The sequence below is a fragment of the Scleropages formosus genome, chromosome 6 (assembly GCF_900964775.1).
Source record: "Scleropages formosus chromosome 6, fSclFor1.1, whole genome shotgun sequence".
In the NCBI taxonomy this organism is placed as follows: domain Eukaryota; kingdom Metazoa; phylum Chordata; class Actinopteri; order Osteoglossiformes; family Osteoglossidae; genus Scleropages; species Scleropages formosus.
In genome coordinates this window covers 3,207,847-3,219,215 of record NC_041811.1, presented here as the reverse complement: position 1 = coordinate 3,219,215, position 11,369 = coordinate 3,207,847, and the positions used below count along the sequence as shown (strand labels likewise).

General features: G+C 45.0%; 1 protein-coding gene across 2 annotated transcripts in view; it reads left to right on the top strand.

Moving 5' to 3' along the window:
- Window positions 1-3,996: 3,996 nt before the first annotated feature.
- The window catches only part of lrrtm4l1 (leucine rich repeat transmembrane neuronal 4 like 1), a 31,408-nt gene continuing 24,035 nt past the window's right edge, over window positions 3,997-11,369 (top strand). For both annotated transcript variants that reach the window (XM_018734468.2, XM_018734469.2), the window contains exon 1: window positions 3,997-4,504. In XM_018734468.2, the coding sequence (XP_018589984.1) occupies window positions 4,501-4,504 (4 nt within the window). In that variant the 5' untranslated portion in view covers window positions 3,997-4,500. The remainder of the gene's footprint in view (window positions 4,505-11,369) is intronic.

The window sequence follows — 11,369 nt, the reverse complement described above, 5'->3', positions numbered from 1 at the left end:
CCTGCGTATTCCAGTTTTTGTTCCAACAAAGCTATAAATTAATTAGCCGGAGAGCTTCACATAAAGCTCATCTAGACATTGTCCCCCTTAATGGTTTGTTACATCTATTAAATGTTTTATTAAAATGTTACAGATGCACTTCGGCTGATAAAACAACAAAATATTTTCCATAAAGTCAATCTAATTCATTTGCAACCCTCCAACAAAAAAGTACAAATTAGGAATGAACCAAACTGTGACTATCAATTTTTTATGTACTTAATTGTTCTGGGATTAGGAATATACTAATAATGATAATGATAATAATAATAATAATAATAATAATAATAATAATAATAATACACACACACACACACACACACACACACATTTTCTGAACCGCTTGTCCCATACGGGGTCGCGGGGAACTGGAGCCTACCCGGCAACACAGGGCGTAAGGCCGGAGGGGGAGGGGACACACCCAGGATGGGACGCCAGTCCATCGCAAGGCACCCCAAGTGGGACTCGAACCCCAGACCCACTGGAGAGCAGGACCCAGTCCAATAATAATAATAATTCACTTGGGGAAAGTAGCTTACTCAAACTCCTTTAACATCCAGATGTAAAGGTGGGTAAAGGCCCTCAGAAGAACGGCCCAAGTAAAAAAAGACAATGTGGTAAATAACTATATGGGTGCAGTTTATCCCATAGTCACACGTATTGGCATTTTTTTATCCCTGGTGACTTTTGTGGTGATCCACAATCCACACACAATGAGTGAGAGAGAGAGGTTCTGAGGTTGAGCCACACAGCAAACTAAATTAACGCAGACAAATTTTTTGCAAATAATTAAGGCAGCAATTTGACTCGCAAGGCCTCTTCCCCCCACTAAGGAGAGCGGAACTCCAACCCGCCTGCGGCAGCTCTGTTATCGCTCATGTGTAAAAAAAGGGCTCTGCAGTCGCACCCGATGCCCCGTTGATGATGCTTCCGGTCCACTCCAACAGACGCTGCGCTTGACCCTTGTTGGACCCACTAATGAGGGCCTTGTTCACATACTTTGAGGGCTCTGCTGCATTACTTGAGGGCCATGGATATGGGCTGGAGTTACGGTTAACTTATAACAGTACTTCAAAATCACAGTCTTAGCCAAGTTCCACTTTAAAAAAATGGATTTGTATATTCATACATGCATATGGTTTGAATATATTTGCATATATCACTTTTGTGTATATGTATGTATGTATGTATGTATGTATGTATGTATGTATGTATGTATGTAGAGCGCTCCAACCCAGGGCAGGAGACATGGGCAGGATGGACTGCTCCCAGGGACCTGCCCCTGCCCTAATTTAATTATGACAGCCAGCTGTCAGCTCTTAAGGACTAATTGTAGCGATAAGGGCAGCTGGCCTGAGGATTTTAGAGCAGTGTAATGGACGGCTTTTGGGGAAGAACAGGCCAAGAAGAAGGGCTGGAGGAAAAGAGTTTCTGTTTTGGTTTAGTTGTTGCCTCATATCTAGAAGGGCCTGCTTTTGTTCCTTTTTGATCTTTAATAAAACCCATTTTTGGTGTAAAGCTCTGCAGTGGGGTGGTCCAGCAGGTTTGGCTGGGGCCTGCTCTCTGGTGGGTTTGGGGTTCAAGTCCTGCTTGGGGTCCCTTGGGGTGTTGCACATCCTGTTCAGGGTGTGTCCCCTCCAGCTGGCCTTGTGCCCTGTGTTGCCGGGTTAGGGTCTGGTTCACTGGGACCCCACTCAGGACAAGCAGTTGCAGACAGTATGTGTGTGTGTGTGTGTGTGTGTGTGTGTGTGTGTGTGAACTCTGCAGTACTACACCTTAGTCCTACCCTGTGGCTGCTTCTGCCCCAGAAAAATAGATATATAATGAGATGTATGTCACTTTGGAAAAAGTGTCTGCTAAATGAAGAAATGTAAATACATGCACACACACACTGTCTGAACTGCTTGTCCCATTCAGAGTCGCAGGGAGCCAGAGCCCATCCCAGCAACACAGGGCATAGGGCTGGAGGGGACACACCCAAGACAGGACGCCAGTCCGTCATAAGGCACCCCAAGGAGGACTCGAACCCCAGACCCACCGGAGAGCAGGACCCGGCCCAACCCACTGTGCCACCACACCCCCAACTAATGCATGTATAATCATAATGTATATATTAAAATCATATGCATATAATATCTAAGGCATATACATATATGTAACATTGCTACTGCTTAAATGCCATTTTAATACCTGTTTGTTTATTTTCTCTGTACTGAAAGCTAAAGCTTTTAACAGAAAGTTATGTATTTCCCTCACAGCACCAACATCTCTACAGCTGCTGTACAGCTTTACATGAATACTTTTTCTCATGTCCTCGTACCTTCTGCTTCACAACAACAAGTGATGCCTGAGAGGCTGATGACAGAGGGACTGGGTGACTGAGAGGACAATGACTGAATGTGTGATGTCAGTTATCTATTTTGTGTTAAGTTGTCAGGCAAAGGGAAGTTTCCCATAAAAAAAAAAAAAATTCTGAGTGGATTATGAAAATATAAGGTCTTCGTCATACAACATTCTTATTATCTGGTACAACAACTTGCATCGGGTGTTTTTGGAAAGAGATGCACACCTGGTGTCTAAAACCCGTATGGTTTTTGTCCCTCACTAGTGTGACTAAATCTAGAGTATTAACTTCTACGTTACCCACGTGGTACCCAGAAGCTGAGTTCTAGTGAGTGTAGTCGGACTCCTCTCTTTCACTGTAGCCACCGAAAAAGGCAAATTGCCATCAAAAACTGGTTAGATGCCACATCTCCGGGGGGTGCGGTGGCGCAGTGGGTTGGACCGCAGTCCTGCTCTCCGGTGGGGCTAGGGTTCGAGTCCCGCTTGGGGTGCCTTGCGACGGACTGGCGTCCCGTCCTGGGTGTGTCCCCTCCCCCTCCGGCCTTACGCCCTGTGTTATCGGGTAGGCTCCGGTTCCCCGTGACCCCGTAAGGGACAAGCGGTTCTGAAAATGTGTGTGTGTGCCACATCTCCACAACTTTGCAATGAACAAGCTGTCTACAATGACTGAATGTAAGTATAATGTTTAAAAATTAGCTACAAAGAATACAAAAGAATATCCCTGTGACGTGCAAAAAAATGCCTTTTATTTTGGCATGTTGGAGGTTCTATTCAGATGGCTGCGCCAACATGACATGGCATTTTTAATTAATTTTAAGGGAAAGTTATTTCCCCCATAATAAACCACTGTTGTTCATTGTTTCCCGTATTCTCAAGTAATAGTATAGTTACTGGACCCCGTCATAACGAGAGTTACAGGAGCAATGGTTATGATCCATTATGAGTAGGTAGTTTGTTACACGGGGGGTGCGGTGGCGCAGCTGGCTGGGCTGGGTTCTGCTTGTTGGCGGGTCTGAGGTTCGAGTCCTGCTTTGAGGTGCCTTGCTTGCGACGGACTAGCGTCCCGTCCTGGGTGTGTCCCCCCTCCAGCCATACTCCCTGTGTTGCTGGCTTAGGCTTCAGCTTGCCGCGACCTCGCTTGGGACAAGCGGCTTGTGTGTGTGTGAGTTTATTACATGCTGTTTGGTAGAGTACGTCGCAGTTACGGAAGTAATCCATATGACTTATGTTAGGTGGTACATATCATATATGTTTTGTGGTATATCACACCTGAAACGTCAATAAATAACACGTCTTTAAGATGACTGCCTGACCGCGCAACGTGATCATGCGGGCACTTCTTGGAAGCGACCGCGTTCCAGTGCTGGCGCGCCCCCTTGGAGTTGCATCCCTGCGGCGCGTCTCGTCGCCACGCTCAAACTCGCGTTCAGCCACCTGCACGCGGAGCGCCGCGGTCCCGCAGCAGAACGCGCAGCACGGCGTGGCACGCGCGGAGCAGCACGCACACGCGCACAGGGGGCGCGCACTCGCTCGGTCCCTCGATCGCACGCACGCTCGCTCGCTCGCACGCTCTCTTCGCTCGCAGTCCCGAAGCAGGACGAGCGCACGGCTCCTCCGCCCTGTGGAGGATGAGGAGGACGAGGAGGACGCACACGCGCTCCGTGGAGCCTCACATCTGAGCGAGGGCTTCTGGACCAGCCGCGTGCGCGTTTGGAGAACTTCGGATCGCTCCTGCACGTTCGCGCTGCCGCGCGGACAGTGGAGACCCCTGCTGCGGGTCCAGTGGAGGATTCCCGTGTGCACATCGCGGAGAACCTCACCTGCTCTTCTGGTCATCTGGACGGAGCTGCGCGTAAGGAGGAGCGTCCTTCAGCATCAACGTCGGGATCAGCACCAGGACCGAGATCGAGACCAGGCTCGGCATCAGGACCAAGACTGTCATCCCGACCAGGATCGGGTCCAGCAGGAGCAGCTTCGCCCCGTCGGTCGGGCACGAGGAAGGACAGGTGCCCGGTCCGCGCGCCGCGCCGCGCCGCGGGGGAGGGGGGAGCCGCTCTAGCCGGAGCGCTGACAGACAGCCGCTGTGAGGGGTCTGTGCGCGCGACGGAGCACGCGGACATGGGTAAGAATAACGGGGCAAGCGCTCGTTTTATTGAAGTGCACTTTGTGACTCTAGTCGGCGCAACTGGTTTCTCGACAGTAGTGATATCATAGAACTATGACAACAGAGCGTGCGCGTGTTAACTGTTGCTGCGTGAATATGAAGTTTGAAGAAGGAGGGAGTTAGTGAAGACTGAAGTTTGCCATTAACGACCTACAATGCGCGTGAAAAAAAGTAAAAATAAAGTGTAGGGCGTGGGGGTGCTTGACACTGCACTGGGAGTGTGTCTGATAGCGGGAGCAGTTCGATCCCGAGCCTGTTGGTCAGTGTGTTTGGAGCACAGTAGAGAAGCAAAGGACACAGCTGGACGATGGATGGGCACCTCAGGGTCATGTTCTGTTTGAGGATCACAGCCTGTGTTCGAACCCGAACACCCAGAGTCAATGAGTGCTAATAATACATACTGTGGGCTGAGAGCTGCTGTGGGATGGAGGCATTCTTACGCAACTGTGCTCCACACATCCGGGAGATACCTGCACAGGGTATCTCTCTGTGGGCACATGTCAGAAATACAGTGACACACGGTATCTTTCCATGAAGACATGCCAGAAACACTACTGAGATGCGGACTGGTAAGAAATGATCTTTCTTTGGAGATGTATCAGAAACACAGTGAGATGCAGTATCTCTTTGTGGACATGTGTCAGAAACACAGTGAGATGCGGTGTCTTTCTGTATTCACGTGTCAGAAACACAAGGAAACATGGTCTCTCTTTGTGGATATCTGTGAGAAACACAGTGAGATGCGATATCTCTGCGTGGACATGTGAGATTTGGTATTTCTCCTTGTAGACGTGTCAGAAACACAGCAACACAGGGTCTCTTCCTCTGGAGACATGTCAGAAACACAGTGACACACAGTATGTTCCATTTACATGTGTCAGAAACACATTAGTACAAAGTATCTCTCAGTGGGTACATGTCAGAAACATAGTGAGACATGATATATCTCCACAGACACCTATCAGAAAGGCAGTGATGAACAGCATCTTTCCATATACACGTCAAAAACACGAAAATGGTATCTCTTCGTGGACACGTGTCAGAAACAGTGATGCACACTATCTCTCCATGGATGTGTCAGAAACACAGTGAAACATGGTATTTCTCTGTTGAGACGTGTCAGAAACACGGCAAAACAGTATCTCTACCTGGACCTGTGTCAGAAACACAATGAGACACGGTATCTCTCAGTGGAAGATATGTCAAAAACACAGTGACACAGAGTATCTCTCTGTGAACACGTGTCTCAGTGCCTAGGACGGAACCTGATTATTAATCACCATCTCATTGCTCCTCCTGCTCCCTCTGACATGTCACTTCAGCGCTGTGACACACGGGCAGAAGTGTGACACTTGTTCACCACCTCCAGAACAGCTTGGTCGGCGCAAACTCAACTTTGTTAACTATCAAATATCCCCTTACATTATAAATTAATATCACAAAGCACATAATTTTGTAAGCAGCTTCTGCATTGTCTTTCATAAGAAGTGAAGGAAGCGGCGTCTCCCTCCAGACAGGTAACTCTCCTGACCATTCCCAGTCAGTCTTACTTCACACTCTCAGGTTATGTGAAGGAAACCAAGGAATGGACTAATGTGACTCCAAATTATTATTATTATTATTATTATTATTATTATTATTATTAATGTTATTATTATTATTATTACTAGCATGCCTCCATTTGAGAAATACCCCACTGGATGATTTTAACAAGCCTTTAATGCAGGTGTTGTACAAGAGATGCACTGTGTAACCCTTTGGCCTAGAAACCTGATCGATAAAGTAATGACACGGGGCAGTGACCTTAAAGACTGCCGGATGGTCAATAGAGGCTGAAGATGGCATTGGATGTGATTATCATATTTCCATTCAGACCTGCTCCTGAAGTCCAGGATGAAGTTCTTTATGGGATGTTCTTTGGGACATTGAAGCAGTGTTTTAGATGTGTAGTTCCAGGGATACCTTCATTCTGGCAGTGTGATAGGATACAGCATTTTGCGATAGGATTCATTCTGTTACTCAAAAGAAATTTATGAAAAAGTTTACTTTTTGTTTCTGTTAAACTACAAATCTGTTTTTGATGAAATCATCAAACATAGGCTAATTACTAATTACTAATTGCAAGTTTGGCAGGAAATATATTTCATTGCTCTGGCCCACAGCAGAAGGTCTATGTGGTCAACTCGTGTTTTACTTTATTCCACCAGAAAAGTTAACATTCCACATGCATTGCAATTCCAATAAATTTTGTAAGATAGGGTCACCTTCATGAATCTTCACCCAACAAACATGGTTATCCTTTGCCTTCATGCACTATTACCCACCTACAGTATCTGTATTTTCAATATATATCATTACCAATATACTGACTTTCATAGTGGTGTCGTGACTTAGTTCTATTTTGTTGTTAAACAAAAAAGCTCCTGAAGAAATTATCCATCCTGGGAAAAAGTTTTGCAGCTTCACCAAAATTATGTTTGAAAAAGAACTGTACATGTTTTATATCTTGACATGTTGAACTTTGAGTGAGAAAGGCAGTTCCAGCAGCTCTGAAATGCAAGTGTGTTGTCAGGCTGACGGAGATCTGGATTTCTCCGTTTCAGCTTTAAAAGAAAACATTTTCATTTCAAGGGCAAAAGGGAGTTTTACACTCATTACAGAGACAGCATCAAATTATTTTCAGATTTTTATTTAGCATAAACTTGCAGTACTGCTGAAATATAATGATTATTGTTCTAGACAACAGGAGTTTCCTGATCTTACCAGAACATATGATTGGCATACCAAATTTTTATCTGTATCATATTGAGGCACACTTTGAGAGATGTAGAAATCAACATTCAGAACCATCTGGGGGCCTCTGGAGACACACTTTTCATTGTCCACAAGTTGAAGCTGAAAAGATGTGCTTCAGTGCCAGTGGCCCTTCTTGGAAGTCTTATGATTTGGTGTCAAAAATCTCAAGCTCTGAAGTTTGTTCCTTCTGGTGGTTTTTTTAATGTACAGTCATCAATCTGTAGTTCTGCAGATTGTTCTTTGGTGTCATTGGTTTCTGCAGATTACCTTGTGAGTTGGTGTCAACCATCTGAAGCTGTGTTAGATGTGGTTCTGTCAGTGGTTCCTCCTGGACACCTGTGACTTGGTGTCAACCATCTAATGCTTTGTAGATGTGCTTCAGAGTCAGCATTTCTTCCTGAAAGCATAATGAATTGGTGTCAACAGGCTAATGCTGCTGAATTTAAAATTACAAAATTTATATGTATAGTCTCCTTGTTTGTGTACCCTTTTTTTCTCATAAATTACCAGAGACTTCCCCCGTGTTTTGTTTCTCCCCACACTCCAAACATGACATGACAAACTTTGGCAAGGCGTCTTTGCAGACACTGCAGCAAAATCCAAAGTACCAGATTTTCTATGAAAACATGGCACAGAATTTAATGTGGAACAGAGAGCGCAAAGAGCACAACATAAATCGAGATGCACAGAATACAAAGAGTGTTGTGGAGAACAGAGAGCTGGACGAGCAGGACACAAAGTACCATGAGCTGAAAGCAAGAATCTAAGGGGCGAAACATGTAGGCTGCACAGGCACCACAAAAGCCAGTGTTGGGATGGTCTAAAACATTACTTTTTATTTAACTCCTTTATCCAACATGCAATACAGTGTTGGATAATCAACTATAAAATGATTATTAACCATTTATACGGCAGGTTAATTTTTACCGAATCAGTTCAGGTGTGAGTCTCTTGATCAGGGATTTTACAACAGTGGGATTCAAACTAACAGCCTTCATATTGTAAGGCAATGGCTGAAACCCAGTGCTGGTTGACCAACTGCTTAATGGCCATAATTGGCCATTTTGTAAAAATGTGTCGTCAGCTTGATTTAGGTGAACTGAATTATTATGTTCTTAATATTTCTAATTTTTTTGTAGTACTGTATGAGTATACATTATTGTAAGTTTGTTTATCAGACAAAACAAATATATCCATGGCAAAGTGGGCCATGGAAATACACACACACACACACACATTTTCAGAACCGCTTGTCCCTTACGGGGTCACGGGGAACCGGAGCCTACCCGGCAACACAGGGCGTAAGGCCGGAGGGGGAAGGGGACACACCCAGGACGGGACGCCAGTCCGCCGCAAGGCACCCCAAGCGGGACTTGAACCCCAGACCCACCGGAGAGCAGGACTGCGGTCCAACCCACTGCGCCACCGCACCCACTATGCCATGGAAATAAATTCAACAAAAATTTACAGCTTTCTGTTGAGGCATCAGGGAGGCGTGGTGGTGCAGCAAGCTTGGCCGGGTCCTGCTTTTTCAAGGGTCTGGGGTTCGAGTCCTGCTTGGGGTGGCTTGCAGTGGACTGGCGTCCCATCTTGGATATGTCCCCTTCCCCTCTAGCCTTGCGTCATGTGTTGCCGGGTTAGACTCCGGTTCGCCGTGATCCCACTCAAGACAAGTGGTTTCAGGCAGTGTGTGTGTGTGTGTGTGTGTGTGTATATGTGTGTGTGTTGAGGGATAGTGACGTATATATATCTGACTTTAAATTGCATTAGATTTTAAAAAAAGGCAGAAAAAAAATGATAAATATATTTATCAAATGTATCCCATTTTCCTCTTTCCACTCATATCAGTGTTCATCATGATATTAGAAAGTTTCCAGTGCTTTGTTTTTCATCTTTTCATCAGAGAAGAGGGTTCTATGTGATCTTCTGCTAAAGAAGGTGGTGTTTTCACCACCTTCAAAGGGAGCAAGGAAAAGGAGTTTCCACCGTAATGATTCAGCCTGGTGCTTTGACTCAACATCATCATCATCATCGCCATGACTACACGATGAACCATACCGCGTGAGATGTTGCTGGCTTTATCTTTTTCTCGGCCATCCCGTTCAGCTTCCTTTTATACGAATAATTACACGCGATGGGATGAAGTGCGGCGCACGCGAAAACATGCTTTGGGCAATCTCTGCTGGAACGTTTAGCCGGAAGCTATTAACTAAAAGCTGCGTGGCATGGGCAGAACAGGGCTTTGCTACAGTGATGGCGGTGCACGCTCTGGCCGCGGAGATGCCGCTGGGAATGAATCATGGCACCGAGGGATTCCTGCTGCAAGCCTCCCTTTTCCCAGCTCCGAAATTACACTTATAATCAAAGGCCATACAATGGGCCTGTCCTGCCTTGCTTACTTAGCCTACAAGAGCCTCCCTCGCTTGGCAGGTATCGGAACCCTGGGACACCACGTGCCCACAGAACAAGTGTGTTTTTGAGGCGGGGGTCCACTCTCCCTCTGTTTTCCAGCTCTTCATTGGTTCATTCAGAACAATCTCTTTGGTTGTTTTTCCACCCTGTCTTTGTTATCCTTGCTCTGATTTTCCAGTCATAACAATAGCACCTTATTAAGATATATTTGTGTCGTTGATGCTTTTCTCGAAGGCATTTTAAATTATTATGTAAATTTTTATGTACACTAAGCAACAGTGTAAAATTAATTGAACTATTTATACAAGAAAGTAATTTTTACCATCTCAGTTTAGGGGAAGTACCTTGCTTATGGATACTAAACCCAGAAGAGGGATTGCATGGTGACAGTTCTAAACATATGCTATGTCTACTTTGATGCTGATCTACTGGGTGTGGTTAATGCTGTCATGGTACCTCCTATGGACTGACATTACCAGACCTCTCAACCCCACACTTGCTCCATGTAAAGTAATGCCTTTTTTCAGCAAGGTGAGGTAGTTCTGCTGTAATTACCTCATATTGTAGTTTTAAGCTGCTGTTCTACTTTGCCAATATACTCATATCAAGCAGTGCCATATGTGAAGAAAGTCATTTGATTCCTTGTGCCTTAAAGGTGAACTTCAGGCTCAGTATGATGTGTGGCATAATTGACATCGGTAGGTTCAAACTCAGTTCTGAAGGATGGCAATAGCTCCAGGAGTGAACTTCATCGTTGATGGTGGTCATGAGCCTGACCACATGGAAGGCTTGTAGATAACAGATTCTCTGCTTTGACAAGTGGAAGCAACTGTCAGCCTTTTCAGCCTCCAAGGGGCTTAGTGATTAAGCTGAACAGAAAGTCAAATCATTCAAGTCCAAGAAGAACAGTGCTCTTGTACCGTAAATGGAAATGTTAATCACTCAGGTGTTGGTGAAGATATTGATGATGATCATGATGGCAGTGATAATGATGGAGATGCTGATAATGAGGATGATGGTTATGGTTATGATAAAGGTGATGCTGCGGTGTTGATAATGGTTATGATGAAAGTAAGGGTGATGTGATCATGACGGTGGTGAGGATGATAATGGTGATGATGATAATGGTAATGGTTGTGAAGATAATGATGATGATGACAATTACGATGATGATGATGATGACGACAGTGTTGGTTGTGGTGGTGGTGCTGATGAGGATTGTGCTGGTGATTGTTATGATGACAAAAGTGATGATTATAATCATGGTGTTAGTGATGTGTTGATGATAATGATGACAGTAGCGATGATGATGATGATGATGATGATGATGACAATGATGATAGTTTTTTCTTTACATCCACAGTTATATATATTTTTGGACCCTATGTAAACTTCTGTCTATCACTGAAACAATGCCGATTTGTTGTCGTGTGGTATAACATATATTTTCGACAGAATATAAGCTTGTAATTTTTAAATGCATCAAGGGAGTTCATCATCTAGCTGTCTGCTGCTGATGAAGGAAATACAATATATCTGAAATGTTTCAGTGTGAGTAATGTATCAGGAGAGGCGTGCCGGTACAATGCGGGGTCCATTCCTCTTCTTTTAGATT